Raw genomic sequence first — 17,071 nt, forward strand, 5'->3', positions numbered from 1 at the left:
ATTGGTCTGTAATCTTTAAAGGTATCAAAGTTATAAAGGTCAAGGATAAACTATAACTGCTGCAAACTGAGGATTTTTAGTTTGCTCTTTAAGTTCTTTTAGACATGGTAACTATATCCAATGTGTGATTCTAAACTGAATCCTTTTGTTATAAAAGGCATTTGAAGGACAACTGGGAAAACTTAAATGATGTATAAAGGTTAGATAGTAGTAAATATCTGTAATAATATCCTGAATATGGTGATTGAATTGTGGTCATATAGGGGCTGTACGGGGTAAGAGGATAAAACGTTGACAAAATATTCTTCTAGTTCAAGATTTAAGGTTCAAATATACTCTTACCGCTAAACTCTTTCAAAATAATTTTAAATTGAGACATGTGAACCAATAGGAAATTGTGATAGATGAACAAGAGAAAACAGCCAAAAGAAGCAACTCAGAAATAATTCAGCTATTTCAATTAAGAGACAAGAACTATAAAGTAATCATTACAAATCTGTGAAATAAAATAGAGGAAAAGATAGAAATTTCAATAGAAAAAGGATGAGGTAAAAGTTAATCAAACAGTTATTCTAGAACTGAAAAATTACAATGTCTGTAATTAAGAACTCAATGCAGAGTCTTAACAGAAGATAAGACTAACAAAGACAAAGGCAGGTCAACAAAAATTATCCAAACTTAAGTATAGAGAAAAGAACTAAATGGTAATCAAAAGAGACAAATAACAAAACAAATAAGAGTATATGACATGTAGAATACTGTTATGGTCTAATATATGAAAAACTGTAATTCTAGATGACAGAAGAAAATGGAGCAGAAGCAATATCTGAGAAAATAGAGCTAAAATTTTTGCAAAATCAACAAAAGCTATGTGAAAAGGTTCAGCAAACCTGAAGCAGATTTTTAAAACAAAAACACCTAGCCACTGCTGAAAAATAGAGGGAAAAATCTTAAATGCAGTCAGAGCAAAAAAGATACATGATCTTCAGAGGAAGAATAGTAAGAGTAACAGCTAACTTCTCAAAAGGAAATATAAGAGCTAGAAGACAATAGAATGATAGTTTTACAGGGCAGAAAGAATAAATTGACCAACATAGAATTTTCTATTAAGCAAAATTATCTTTCTATACTATAAGTGAAACAGATATACTCAAACAATTAAAAGTTGAGATGATTCATCACTAGAAACCAATTCTATAGGAAATATCAAAGTAAGTTCCTTAGGGAAAAGAAAAATGATATCAGAATCAGGAAAGTACAAGCAATGAAAACATCAGAAAGGGTAAATATATAAATAAAGATAAAAGACTATTGGCTGCTTAATGCAAAAACAGTACCTTGTGAGGTATTTAGAAAATATGTTAAGTAAAAATATATCACAATTATAGCAATAGAAGCAAGAAAACAAACAAAATTATAGCACTTAAGATTTTTACACTGTTCAGGATATGACAAAAGTATTAATTTAAGGTAGACTGTAATAAGTTAAGGGACTATTTTGTAATTTTTATCACAACCATTAAAAGAGTAATTCTAAAAGGAATAGCAAATACCCAATAACGAAGGTAAAATGGAATAAAAATATTTTATAAATACAAAATAAGATGGCAAAGGAAAAACAAAGAAACAAAAAGCAGGTGGGACAAACAGAAAAGAAGCAGAAAGATGGTAAAATTAAACAGATCTGTACCAGTAATTACATCAAATGAATTAAATAAATGAAACACTACAATTATAAGACAAAGACTAGACTGGATAAAAACCAAGACCCAACTACATGCTATTTACAAAAAGCGCACTTTTAAGTATAAAGACATAGTGTTAGCAAATTGAATTGCGCCCCTCGCAAACTCAAATTCATATGTGGAAGCCCTAACCCCACATATGAACTGTATGTGGAGACAGGGTCTTAAAGGAGGTAATTAAGGTTAAATAAGGACATAATGGTGTGGTTCTGATCTGACAGGCCTGGTGTCCTATAAGAGGAGGAAGAGATACCAGAGCGCTCTCTCCCCAGTGCACAGGCATGTGAGGAAAGTGAGAAGGCAGCTGTCTGCAAGCCACTCATCAGAAACCAACCCTACCAGCACCTTGCTCATGGACTAGAAGCGCCCAGAGCTTGAGAAAATAGAATGTGTGTAAGCCACCCAGTCTGTGGTATTTTGTTATGGCAGCCCAAGCAAACTAAGATAGAGAGATAACAATGAAAGGATAGAAAAATATACAAGGTAAACACTACACAAAGGAAAGCTCATGTGGCTATATAACTCTGAACAAAGTACACTTTAAGGCAAGAAGATTAATAGAATTTTTAAATGGCCACCTCTCAGTGGTAAAAAGGATCAATTCAACAGGAAGATAAAACAATTTTAAATTTGTATCTAATGTCGTAGTTTCAAGATATAAAAAATGAACATAACTAAAAGGAAAAGCAGATAAATCATAAGAGATTTTAACACAATTCTCTCAGTAATTGATAAACAAATAGACAAATCAATAAATATAGAACACCTGACTAATAGTATTAACTAACTTCACCTAAATGATATTTGTGGAAGACTACACCAAACAATTGCAAAATATAGTCTTTTCAAGAGAACATGCAACATTCCCCAAAATACATCATATAATGGGCCAAAAAGCAAGTGTTAATTTAAAAAATATTGAAACTCTCCAGAGTAGGTTCTCTCATCATAATAGAATCAAACTAAAAATGAATATAGAAAAGAGAACTGTAAAATCCCCAAATGTCGGCAATTAAATAACATACATCTGGATAACCCATGATTCAAAGAAAGAAATCACAGTAAAAATTTAAAAATATTTTGACTAGAGGATAATAAAAATACATCAAAATCTGCTTAATGCATTTAAAGTAGTGCATAAAAAGAAATTTATACCTCTGAGTACACCTATTAGAAAAGAATAGTTGAAAATCAATGATCTAAGCTTCCATCTCAAGAAGCCAGAAAAAGAACAGCAAATTACATCCAAGGAAAGTAGAGGGAAATAATAAAGAGCAGAAATCAACAACATACACCAAATGTACAATGTTCTTTATCCCCCTACCCCCAATTAAAAAAAAGGGGCTCAGGATCTGAATAGACATTTCCCCAAAGAACATGTAAAAATGGCCAATAAGCACATAAAGGACGTTCAACGTCATCGACCATCAGGGAAATGAAAATCAAAACACAATGAGATACCATGTGATACACTGGCATGACTATAATCAAAAGACAAATAATAGTGTTGATAAGGATGTGGAGAAACGGGAACTCTCATATATTGCCGGTAAGGATGTAAAATTTAGCTGTCTCTTTGAAAAGCCATGAGCAGGTTCTCAAAAGGTTAAACACACAGTTACCATATGACCCAGCAATTCTACTACTGAGCAAGACGCAAGAGAAATGAAATATATGTGTATATGTCCGTCCTGAAGAATGTTCACAGGTACTTTATTCATTATAGCCAAAGGGAAAAAACCTTAAAAACTAAATGTCTATCAACAGGAGAATGGATAAGCTGTGGTATATGCTTGCAATGAAATGTTACACAGCAGTCAAAAATAAAGGAACAAATAATATATGTAACAACATGGATGACTGTCACAAATGTTATATTGAGCATAATAAGCCTGATCCAAAAGAATATGCATTATATGATTGCAAATATTTGAATTTTAAGAGGAGGCAGAACTAATTGGTGGTAAGAGAAATCAGAATAATAGTCATCTCAAAGTGGGTGGTGGAAGGATTGATGTTGATAGGAAGTAGGTTAAGAAGACAAACACTGTCGGTGTTCTGGAAATATTTTAATTTGATATGTGTGGTAGTTGCATATACATATACATAAAATGATCCCATGTATATATTACTTTGCATTAAAGCTGAGTAAAGCTGTGGCAAATAAAATTATATATATATATATATATATATATATATATATATATATATATATAAATGCATTGTCATATCCTTAAGATTTTTGTACTATATGTACCTCAATGAATGTGTTTTATATCTCCATTATCTATATACTAGAGGCACGGTGCATGACATTCATGCACTGGGGGGGGGTGGGGTGGGGGGGTGCGCGCGTGGGGGCGGGAATCCCTCAGCCTGGCCTGCGTCCTCTCGCAGTCCGGGACCCCTTGGGAGATGTCCGACAGCCAGCTTCGGCCCACTCCCCGCTGGCAATCGGACACCCCTGAGGGGTCCTTAGCGCTGCTGCGGAGGCAGGAGAGGTTCCTGCCACAGCAGCTTTGCTGGCCAGCCATGAGCCCAGCTTCTGGCTGAGCGGCACTCCCCCTGTGGGAGCGCACTGACCACCAGGGGGCAGCTCCTGCATTGAATGTCTGCCCCCTGGTGGTCAGTGCGCATCACAGTGATCAGTTGTTCCGCTGTTTGGTCCATTTGCATATTACCCTTTTATAATATAGGATATAAAAGCCTAAGCGACCATTACGACCGGTCGCTATGATGCACACTGATCACCAAGGGGCAAACACGCAACACAGGAGCTGCCCCCTGGTAGTCAGTGCGCTACCACAGCCAACCTCCCACGGTCCCTCCCCCTGGCCAGCTGGCCCCGATCAAGACTGGGTGAGATGGCGCCAATGGCCCTGATTGCCGGCCAGGCCAAGGGGCCCCACCCATGCATGAATTAGTGCATTGGGCCTCTAGTTTTAAGTAATGAAGGAAAACTACTCTATATACAATATTGTACCAAATATCTTTAAAATGTTATATATGTGTAAGTAGAAAAGATAAAAATGAGACAAAATGTACTAAAATTTCACAGTGGAGAGGTTAACAGCTTGGGCTTTGGAATCAGAACGGCATGTTCAAATTTAGATTTTGTCACTTAATAGCTTCATGACTTCTCAAAGCTCCTGTTTCTTCATCAGTAAAACACAGAAAATAATATACCTAAGTTGGATGGACGTGATGGCTAAAAGAGATAACACTAGTACACATAAAATACTTGATACCTAGTAAATATTAAAGAACTGTTTTATGTCAACAACCCCCTCACGTAATGGGTTACAGATGGTTTTGTTTACTACTTCATACCATTCTTGTGATTTGTTTTCTTCAGATGATGGAGAACTCTGAATCTAAATCCATAGAATTTGCAAGTTATCCTACAGGCTGTGCAGTCATTAGAGAGTTTTGACAAGGTCAGTGACACAGTAACAGCAGTCTTGGGAAGGCTGTTGGCAGCAACATGCTTGGTGGACTTGGGGAGTAGATTTGGCAGGAACAGCAGGACAGCCTTAAAGTGAGGATCTAATGTCATCATTTTAAGCCCTGCAATAGCTAGGTAAAATCTAGAATTGTCATTATCCCATTTTTTAATTTTTAAAATATTTTCTATTCATTTCATAAAACTATATGGAATTTATTTTTTTTCAGATTCATTCATTTATTCTTTCATTCCACAAGTATTCTTTTTTATAGAGATACTAGAGGCCCAGTGCACGAAATTCATGCACTGGGGGGGGGGGGTGTCTCTCGGCCTGGCCTGTACCCTCTAGCAGTCCGGGAGCCCTCGGGGGATGTCCGACTGACGGCTTAAGCTGTCATCTCCAGCTGTGAGCCCGGCTTCTGGCTGAGTGGTGCTCCCCCTGTGGGAGCGCACTGACCACCAGGGGGCAGCTCCTGCATTAAGCATCTGCCCCTGGTGGTCAGTGGGTGCCATAGCAACTGGTTATTCTGCCGTTTGGTTGATTTGCATATTAGCCGTTTATTATATAGGACTAGAGGCCCAGTGCACAAAAATTTGTGTACTCAGGGGGGTCCCTCAGCCTGGCCTGTGCTCTCTCGCAGTCTGGGACCCCTTGGGCGATGACCACCTGCTGGTTTAGGCCCGCTCCCTGGGGAATTGGGCCTAAGCTGGCAGTCAGACATCACTCTGGCAGCCCAGCAGTCCTCAGGGGATGTCCACTTGCCAGCAGGGAGCAGACCTAAGCTGCAGTCAGACATCCTTAGCGCTGCTGAGTAGGCGGGAGAGGCTCCTACCACCACCACTGTACTGGCAGCCATCAGCCTGGCTTGTGGCTGAGCAGAGCTCCCCCTGTGGGAGCGCACAGACCACCAGGGGCCAGCTCCTGCATTGAGCGTCTGCCCCCTGGTGGTCAGTGTGTGTCATAGTGACTAGTCATTCCCAGTCTTTCTGCTGTTAGGGTCAGTTTGCATATTACTGTTTTATTATATAGGATAGAGGCCTGGTGCATGGGTGGGGGCCGGCTGGTTTGCCCTGAAGGGTGTCCCGGATCAGGGTGGGGGTCCTGCTGGGGTGCCTGGCCAGCCTGGGTGAGGGGCTGATGGCTGTTTGCAGCTGCTCACACCCTCTTCAGGGTGGGGGTTCCCACTGGGGTGCCTGTCCAGCCTGGGTGAGGGGCTGATGGCTGTTTGCAGGCTGGTCACACCCCCTTTAGGGTGGGGGTCCCCACTGGGGTGCCTGGCCAGCCTGGGTGAGGGGCTAATGGCTGTTTGCAGGCTGGTCAAGCCCCCCCCAGTGGGGACCCTCACTCCATGGAGGTTTGGCCAGCCTGGGTGAGGGGCTGATGGCTGTTTTCAGGCTGGCCACACCCCCTTTAGGGTGGGGGGTCCACTGGGGTGCCTGGCCAGTCTGGGTGAGGGGCTGAGGGCCATTTTCAGGCTGGCCAAGCCCCCCAACGACGGAAGCTCCCAGCCTCTCCTTTTTTTCTTTTATTCTGGGATTTATTTACCGTCTATAATTGAAACTTTGTTGCCTTCAGTGGAGCTCAGAGCCGGCTCCTGCTCACTCCAGCTCCGTGGCCATGGCTGGCTGAAAGCAGGTATCTGGGGTTTATTTATCTTCTATAATTGAAACTTTGTTGCCTGCAGTGGCTCAGAGCCGGCCAGGAAGCTTGGCTTCCTCCATCATTGGGGCAACCAAGCCTCCTGCTTGCTCCAGCTCTGTGGCTGCCAGCCACCATCTTGGTTGGGTTAATTTGCATATAGTCGCTCTGATTGGCTGGTGGGCGTGGCCTAAGGAGTAGCGAAGATACAGTCAATTTGCATGTTTGTCTTTTATTAGATTAGATAATTGACATATAACATTATACTAGTTTCAGGTGTACAACATAATGATATTTGTATATATTACGAAATAATCACTACAATAAATCTAGTTAACATCTCATGTTTTGAAATCTTTTACAACACACAGATGGTCACCAAGGTATTCACAGAGAGGCTGTGTTGCTCTATGCCATTATACTAACCATAAGTTTATCTAATCTAATAATAGACAAACATCGTAATTGACCATACCTCCGCTATGCTTCCCATTGGCTAATCAGCAGGATATGCAAATTAACCCAACCAAGATGGCGGCCGGCAGCCACGGAGCTGAAGCGAGCAGGAGGCTTGGTTGCTCCAGTGATGGAGGAAGCCAAGGTTCCCCGCCTGCTGCGGCCCGGCTCTGAGCTCCGAAAGCAACAGCTCCAAAAGCAACAAAGTTTCAATTATAGAAGCTAAACAAACCCCAGATACCTGCTTTCAGCAAGCCCTGCCTCAGAGCTGGAGTGGCAACAAAGTTTCAATTATAGAAGGTAAATAAATCCCAGAATAAAAAAAGAAAAAAAAGAAAAAAAGGAGAGGCTGGGAGTTTCCGTTGCCGGCTTGGCCAGCCTGAAAACAGCCCTCAGCCCCTCATCCAGACTGGCCAGGCATCCCAGGGGGGACCCCCACCCTGAAGGGGGTGTGAGCAGCTGCAAACAGCCATCAGCCCCTCACCCAGGCTGGCCAGGCACCCAAGCGGGACCCCCACTCTGATCCGGGACACCCTTCAGGGCAAACCAGCCGGCCCCCACCCGTGCACCAGGCCTCTATCCTATATAGTAAAAGAGTAATATGCAAACTGACCCTAACAGCAGAAAGACTGGGAATGACTGGTCACTATGACACACACTGACCACCAGGGGGCAGACACTCAATGCAGGAGCTGCCCTCTGGTGGTCAGTGAGCTCCCACATGGAGGAGCTCTGCTCAGCCACAAGACAGGCTAATTGCTGCCAGTACAGTGGTGGTGGTGGGAGCCTCTCCCGCCTCCTCAGCAGCGCTAAGGATGTCCAACTGCAGCTTAGGTCTGCTCCCCGCTGGCAAGTGGACATCCCCCGAGGGCTGCCGGCCTGCCAGAGGGATGTCTGATTGCCAGCTTAGGCCCAATCCCCCGAGGAACAGGCCTAAGCCAGCAGGTGGTCATCCCCCGTGGGGTCCCAGACTGCGAGAGAGCACAGGCCAGGCAGAGGGCCCCCCCAAGTGCACAAATTTTTGTGCACCGGGCCTCTAGTGTAATTTATAAATCACAGAGTACTTAAATGTTTCAGTACCACTCAAACAAAATAACTTCCTTTTGAATTTCCTAACACCCAGTGCATAGTGTAGACACCTCATGACCAATGCTCCTACTCCTACCTCTATCCTGCTTATTTCCTTAATGTTACTTTACAGTAAAACTGAGAAAACGTAGCAAGAAGTCTTCAACATTCAAATACTTTTTAATTTGCTTTGGGAGTAGCTTCAGTTTTTCTCCAAGGCTTGAAAGATCAAAGTTACTCAAGAGGTCTGCGGGTGTATGTGTGTGTATTTAACTTCTGTCTTAATCTCAAATGTGGTTAAGAACTTAGCTTCCAGAGTTGAACTAAAAATCAGTACCAAGCAATGGAAAAGACAATGTTCACAATATTGCCAGATAAAAATTGAAATCTATAAAGGATCTTTCTTAGAAATAAAATTAAAAGTTCCAATTCCATCAGAATATAGAAACTGCAGGGCAATAAAGTATATGAGATATACTGAAGGGTAAAAGTGACAGGAAAACAGAGTAGACTGTGACATATCTCTAATTATTACTCGGTTTCAGGCAAATAGTAAAAATTAGTCTTCAGATAGTTGATAACATCAGCCTGTCTCAGGTGGTTAGTAACCAAGATCTGTGGTCAAGCAAGTATTTCTAATAAAATTGATTTTCTTTTTTGGCAGCCAGTAGGCCAGTCAATAATAATGTTGTTTAAGAAAGACTGAGTCATGAGAGAGATGAACCTTTACTTCCATTTATTATGTTTGTATTATCTATATTTTCAAAATTGAAACCAAAGAAGAAATTACAAGGGGAAAAAGCTATTCTGAGAGCTAATTTCCAAAAGTCCCCCATGACTTGGAAGCATGTTAGCAACCAAAAATGACAAAAGCAGAACATTCCCTAACTGAAACTAGGTCACATGACTTAGGATTGTCAATAACAAAGGAAAATCAAAACTAGGATCAATATAAAGTGGTCATGTGAATACAAAGAGAAAAAAAGAAAACATTGGCCAGGTATATAGTCCTAACTGATCCATTCTAAAAACCTACATGAAACTTTTACTTTACATTAAAATTGATATTCAGTAAAGAGTGTTCTATAAAGCCACATAAGGTAGTTTTTGGCTTGTCTGCCTTATATTATTACCCAAACAAATAGAATACAGGAAACCCACAAGCAAAAACCTCAGGCTCTGCCTAACTTGGGGACATTTCCCTCCAAATACTCTGAAGAAATTAAAAATACTAAGTCAAAAGGTAAATGCACCACTATCCTCATTTTGTAGCGTTATTTACAATAGCTAAGATACGGAAGCAATCCAAGTGTCTATCAACAGACGATTGGATAAAGAAAATGTGGTACATATATACAATGGAATATTACTCAGCCATAAAAAAGAATGAAATCTTGCCATTTGCAACAATACGGATGGACCTTACAGGGTATTGTGCTAAGTGAAATAAGTCAGACAGAGGAAGACAAAATACCATATAATTTCATTTATAAGTGGAATCTAAAGAATAAAATAAATGAACAAACAAAACAGAACAAACTGAAGGTTGCCAGATGGGAGGGAGGTGTGGGGATGGGTGAAAAAGGTAAAGGGAGTAAGAAGTTACAAAATAGTCACAGGATGCAAAGTATAGCATAGGGAAAATAGTCAATAATATTGTAATTAGCACCTATGGTGCCAGGTGGGAAGTAGAGTTATCAGGAAGATCACTTCATAAATTATATACTTGTTTTAACCACTATGCTGTACATCTGAAACAAATATAAAATATTGAATGTCAACTGTAATTGAAAAACAAAAATAATTTTAAAAATATACCCTAACAATCCAAACCAAATAAAAGACATGAGTGCACCAATTATTTCTTTCTTTTGTTTTTTAAAACTTAGTGATAGTGGTGTTGCTTGGGGGAAGAAGCAAGGGTTTGAAAGATGATTTCACAGTTCACAGAAAAATAAAGCAAAAATACCAGGAAAAATTCTGAACAAGCAGGGAAGGAATTTATCCTCAAAGATATGAAAACATATTTCGAAGCTATAATACTTTAAAAAGCACAGCGTAAGTACATGAACAGAAAAACAGAGCAATGGTACTGAACAGCCCAGAAATACACTGACAGGATGTAGGTAGTGACTGTTTAATGGGCACAAGGTTTCCTTTTGGGTGATGAAAATGTGGAATAAGAGAGTAGTGATGGTTTTATAACACTGTTAAATTAACTAATGCCACTGAACTGTACACTGTACAATAGTTAATGATAAATTTTATGTTAAGTGGATTTGACCTTGATTTTTTAAACAAGCTCCCCCTTCATCAATCACTCTTACCTGAGAGTTAATATCAGCTCTGTATTGTAGCAAGACTGTGACTAGTTCCTTATGTCCTCGATCACATGCCCAATGGAGTAGAGCTCTGCCCTAAAACACAGAAAAAGAGAAATAAATTTGTTAATACAGCTGTGAGGCCATATAAAAAATATAATGTTTTAAGACAAAGTAATAAGTAAAACTGGGTTAATTATTCTAAGAATGATGATATAAAATGCTCTATGGGAAAAGCAGTAATCTTTTTGGAATCAACGGGCAATCCTGAGTTGTACTTCTAGCCCAATGACTTATGTCAGCCTGATCAATTTCCTCCCTATAGAATGAAAATAAGGGTAATATTTGTTGAATGAGTGAGCTGCAAGATAATTCTTTGAAAATTTTAAAGTACTACTTTATAAATGTAAGATAGTTTTCTTAAATTATCACATTCACCACTTCTGGTGAAAGAAGTCTATTGGATAAAAAAATGAGTACTAAAACGTAGGCAGAAAATATAATCTAAGTGTAGTATATCTAAATATGCTAGTTTATTCCTTACAATGTAAGAAAATTTAATCAGTTTGAAAGTAAGCATTTCCTCTTAATAGTCCAAATTTACACTCTTAAATATCTCAAAAACACTAGTATTGTTTACTTGGGTCTCTAGCTTCAAACGTTGACTGTGAAACTCACTTGTAAAAGAGAACAGATGATTAACTATTAGGAGAGAAAGTATAAAACACTACTTTAACTGTTGTCTACCAAAGACTCAGGGTTACTACCAATGTGTTAATTCTATTCTGCACCATCAGAAAATCTTGGTTTAGTTAATGAAAGAAGCTACTTGGTCCAATGAATAAACAAAACCCCAACTAAGGGCTTCTTGGAAGCAGTGAGTGATGTATGGCTTAACACTACCTTCTGAAGGTGGTAGTGATGTTGTCATTTTTAAGAACTGGAATGTGTTTCCACATTAAGTTGAAATCCCTGCTTTATGTCATTTTAGAAAAGATTTAAGTAGGACAAAGTGGGATAAAGATGGCTTTAAAGGAAAAAGCACCTTTCAAGAAAGCTTTTCTAAACCCACTTACTCTCTTTATCTTCCAGCACCTATTCAAGCACCTATTAGTTCAACTAATTAAACTAGGATCCATTCTTGAAAAAACAACAAAAAAATAAAGACAACTTCTTCTCTACAAATTGTTCTTTGCCTTTTCTTTCTTTTGCTCAACTTATTTTTATTTACCTGTCAATATGTTTTCCAATAGGCTTACTCAAAATCCAAACAGGAAGGGAAGCAGAAAATTAAAACATATGGGCAAATCACTCAAAATTTGTTGTAGCAGCAAAACTATTTTGTTCAGAGCCCACTGAGAATTTTTTTTAAATGGGGACAATTCTGCAAGCCAAGTAAAAAAATGTTCTGTTAAGTAGAGAACAGTTTCCTATGTTAAAATTTCTGTAACTCTAATGACCTGCTGTTAGCAAGGCACTAATTTCAAAACTCTCCGTATGAATAATTAGATACCCTAATAAGACTCTCAGAACAAATACCAATATAGAAAATACCCTTTAGTTCAATGTAACTGTTTTACAGCTTTTACATTAAAAGAATCATATAAAATTTCAAAGTCTCTATCATATTTAGTTCTAACTTTAAGTGTACATTTTATGGCTATTAAGTTAAACTATTAACAAGAATTACTACATAGTTAAAATGATGTGTGATACACTTTCACAGGGCACCTACCACAACTACCTACCAGTTAAGTAAGAAAACATAATATTAATATATCTAGTACTTTTACCACAAGATAATTTCTACTCTCCACTAGGTTCCTAATTTCTCCTTAGAATTAACCCAGTAGGGTTACATCGATTAATAATAAAATACAAGTCCTTAGCTGTTCCGATGGGAAAGCAGACAAGCAACACATTTTACTGTTAATGGGAGTTATATTTTAAATTCCCCATATGTGGTGCCAAAAATTTACTTTAGGGGGAACACCTATGACTGGACCTCAGTAGTGATATCCACTTTGGATATATTTTCCAGCAGGGTGGCACTGTACAGCAATGTTTTAAGGAGGATGATGTGCTCTCAGACACTTACACTATGCTTTTTAACACATTGCTTGACCTGCAATGTAATTAATTTTGGTAACACATTATTTTAATGGTACACTAATTAACCTTGAATTGGAATGAATTCTGACAATGACTTTCTGTAGAAGTGTTGAAGATTATCTACATTAAGACTACTAATGATTAATATTTTTATGCAGTATTAAGAAGCTCAAAAACAAGAACCGGATCAAATATACTTGTAAATAAGCATAGATAAAATAACCAGGCTTTGGAATTTTTGCTTTAAAAATGTTTTGTATTTAAATGAACAAAGACTAGCACAGCCAGGTGTCTGAATGGGATGACACTTTACTTATTCAAATAATAAGTTCCCATAAACATGCTCTAATTTAAGATTATCAGTTCAAATAAGATAAGCAATAATCTGCAGAGATACCATCCTCATAGCCATTTATGACAAAATCAGAAACTCAACACCCATGATTTCTTTCCCTTTTCTCAAGAAAAACATAAATTAGGTGCCCAATAAAGTTCTGTTTAAAGACTTTATCCACATTTATGAAGCATTTCACCTATTTTTATATATAACTTTTATCTTCTATGAATGATATAATCTCTTACAAATTTTCAAGTTAAATTTATTTTTACTGCTACCACAAAAACAATTTACTGCTACTACAAAAACAACAATTCTTTGTATCTAGTTTTAACAACTCTTCTGCAAAAAAACATCCCAGAAGTATTCAGGAGATAAGGGAGGAAGGCCATTTTTAAAAGGAACCTTTGTTAGGACACCAGAAGACCACACAAGCACTGTTTGGAGCGCTCTGGATAAATTCTGGAATTCAAATATAGTAAAACCCGGGGAGGGTGGTGGCAGGGAGTTCTCATTTATTAACCAAGCAAAGGTACTAATACTGTCTACCTCAGACAGATGAATGACTCTAAAGTGCTTCAAAAGTGCAGGGTGGCAGCTAACCTATTAAGTGGTATTACTTTCACATCTTCTGGAAAATACTGAGTGGGTTTTAATATTTTAAATGCTTCTTTGATATCCTTAGTTACTTGTCCTCAAACCACGTAATTTTTAAAAAATTATATTTTCTTTGGGATATCACAAATTAAATGAAGAGACTGTATTATAAAACAAGTCTTGATGCTTTTATGGTATTTGGAGAATAGATACAAAGCATGTACACCATACATACAGTAGACAAAAACATGTTTAAATTTATAAGATGTGTCACCTTGCCACTGTATCAAAGATGGTATAATAGAGTACTGTCTAATTAGCAAATGAAATACTGCAAACAGGTCAACTTGAAAAACTGAATTTCAATGTACAATTGTAGTAGAGATTGACTTTAGTACCAATAACATGTAATGACTCTGTGTCCTCTACCCCATCCCTAACTTCTCCCCTTTTCTGCTGCTACTGTATGTAAGTTGCTACAGTGAGAACTCCAACCTAAACCACCATAATGTTAGTGATGTAAGAGTGAAGGAATAAGCAAGGGAGATATGACTTCATCCTGTGTAAAATAAGTAATAACAGCAAAAATAAGTTGCCATGAAAACAGCTCAGATGTCCATTATAAAACAACAGATAAATTATAATATATTCATATGATGGAATATTACTCAGCAATATAAAGGAAGTACTGATCTATACAACAGTATGGATGAATCCCAAAAATATTATGATAAATAAAAGTAGACTCATAAAAAAAAGTACATTAGAATTCCATTTCTATAAAGTTTGAGAAGAGCAGAACCAATCTATAGTAGAACAATTATCAGAACAGCTGTTACCTTTGAGGAATAAGGAGATAGAACCACCTGGGAAAGAGCATAAGGGAATTTTCTGGGGTGACACTAAGGGTCTTATCTTGATGGGAGTTTCAGTTATACAGGTACATGCATTTGTCAAAAATAATGGAATGTACACTTAAGAATTGTGCACTTCATCGTATATAAATGTTATCTTTAAAGAAAAACTAAATACTGAACTCTAATTAATGATATGTATGCAGAAGCATTTAGAACAGTGGTTCTCAACCTTCCTAATGCTGCGACCCTTTAATACAGTTCCTCATGTTGTGGTGACCCCCAATTTCATTGTTACAAATTGAACATAATTAAATCATAGTGATTAATCACAAAAACAATATGTAATTATATATGTGTTTTCCAATGGTCTTAGGCGACCCCTGTGAAAGGGTCGTTTGACTCCCCAAAGGGGTCGCGACCCACAGGTTGAGAACCGCTGATTTAGAAGGAAGTATACTGTCTGCAAAATACTCTGATAAAAATGCAGCAAAATATGATTGATGGCTGAATAGCGAGATAGGTAAATATTGATAAAACAAGCACATTAGTGGTAGAATCTAGGTAGTAGGAATATAGACATTCACTGTAAAATTCTTTCAACTTTTCTGTATGTTTAAAATGTTTCATAATTAAGTGTTAGATATGTGCCACAGATTTAAAACAAAGCGAGAAAAGAAAGAAATGGAGTCAAGAGAAAGATGATTTCCCTCAAAATATTTGAAAGGATCAATAAACATATATGGAAAATGGTATAACAATTATACCTTCAAAAGGATAGAAAGGAAAGAATTTAACTAAAAAAATAGCTCAATAAAGGGGATACTGGGGGTGCATTAGATAAGAATCTATGGAAAGCCAATGAATTGTATGAATGCTTTTGGGGGAACCAATGGTAGCTAGCATTGAAATACTGTAATCTATTTTGTTCAAGTGTTGGTATATTGCTACACTGATCCTAAAAATTTAAATTAATGTAAAGATTTAAAATATTATTTAAATATAATCAATAAGCATGCATTTAATGTATAATCTCTATGGTACTGATCTGAGAAATAATGTGCGTGACAAGAATTATGCAGATGTAATTTGTATCTGACAACTGATAATAAATATTCTGCTCACATCACACATACTTTACAAATTATTTAAATAATTCGTTACTCTTAAAAGAAATATATTTTTGAAAAACTGTAAATATTTGGCTCGATGATACAAACTGAATCACCATTAAAAAATTATTAGGCTTTCAGATATACTTTTCTACATTTCTTTTCATATTGCCTACCTCAATTTCCACATATTTCTGCAAATGGTTAAAAAATGTAATAAAAGTTACAATTTAAATAAGAAATGAGTACACATAGCACCATGATGCTATAAGCTCAGACCTTAAACATTTGATATGAGGATAGCTTCCCGAATAAATATAACTACAAAACTTTTTCCACTATATATCATATACACAATCTCCTAATTACTGTATCAGTAGGCAATACCATGTAACTTTCTCAAATTAGAAGTATATGCCCTACTCTAGTAGTTATAATTACAACCTGAATAAACAGAAGATATATATCAGGAACTATACTTATACATAATAAAATAACTTAATTATGAAATATTAATAATTTAAAAGGCAACTTACATATGTTCATGTGCTATAATAGTTACAGATCCAAATATGCATTTCAGGCAATATAATAATTGTGCTTATTTCAAATATGTGGGAATGCAAATGTAGCATATTTCATGACTATAATTAAATTTATTTATGTGCTCATAGCAAATTTTAAGTGTAATAATTTTTAGTCATCTAAGGGCAAGACTAAAATTGAGTTGAATCTGCTGGATAAACACTTTAAATACAGTCCTACACCATCCCAAGAAATCTTAGGCAATCAGTAGTGAAATATCTCAAGTTCATATATCACATAGATAAACACAAAGAATGGGATATCCTCTCAAAAATGTAATTGTTCCCCAACCTATTATAGAGAAATGCCATTTTTCTGATAAAGGGGTTAAAAGTATTTAGTTAGCAACTTAACTTTGAAGTTATATACTGTTAGTCCACCACCAACGCTTACCAAGTTGCTGTTTTATTTGCTAGAGCTTTAAATATCATTAAGCAGTATCATTTATCTTATTTAGGACGTTAAGTTTAATTCTCATTTTAAGCTCTCATCTCCCTCATGTTCTTAAATTAATTCATACAAATCCCTGATTAATAATAGAAGGGCTTGCCATCAGTATTCAAAGCCCAGCCTGTGCTGTCATGGCTGAGAGGGCAGAAATCTGCTTGGAGCAATGAGAGAACCCAACTGAATTCTTGGCGTCTCAGTCTATGAATGTGTAAGCACTTCATCGAATGTTCTGGCAGGCTGGGGTAAAGGTAGCTGCATGGGTAACAAACTGGAAAACCTGGGAAGCTACTATATCAAAGTAACTGAATGATACAGAAGCAATGCATTTACAAGTTTTCCTTTTATTTTCA

The 17,071-nt window shown here is 37.3% G+C and overlaps 1 protein-coding gene across 2 annotated transcripts in view; it reads right to left on the reverse strand.

Moving 5' to 3' along the window:
• ACBD6 (acyl-CoA binding domain containing 6) overlaps positions 1-17,071 on the reverse strand; it is a 126,729-nt gene that overhangs the window by 46,322 nt on the left and 63,336 nt on the right. For both annotated transcript variants that reach the window (XR_002829337.1, XM_006088971.3), the window contains exon 6: positions 10,681-10,770. Coding sequence is in view for 1 of the 2 variants with exons in the window: in XM_006088971.3 (XP_006089033.1) it covers positions 10,681-10,770 (90 nt within the window). In the remaining variant the exon portion in view is untranslated. The remainder of the gene's footprint in view (positions 1-10,680; positions 10,771-17,071) is intronic.

The sequence above is a fragment of the Myotis lucifugus genome, unplaced genomic scaffold (genome assembly GCF_000147115.1).
Source record: "Myotis lucifugus unplaced genomic scaffold, Myoluc2.0 scaffold_54, whole genome shotgun sequence".
NCBI lineage: Eukaryota > Metazoa > Chordata > Mammalia > Chiroptera > Vespertilionidae > Myotis > Myotis lucifugus.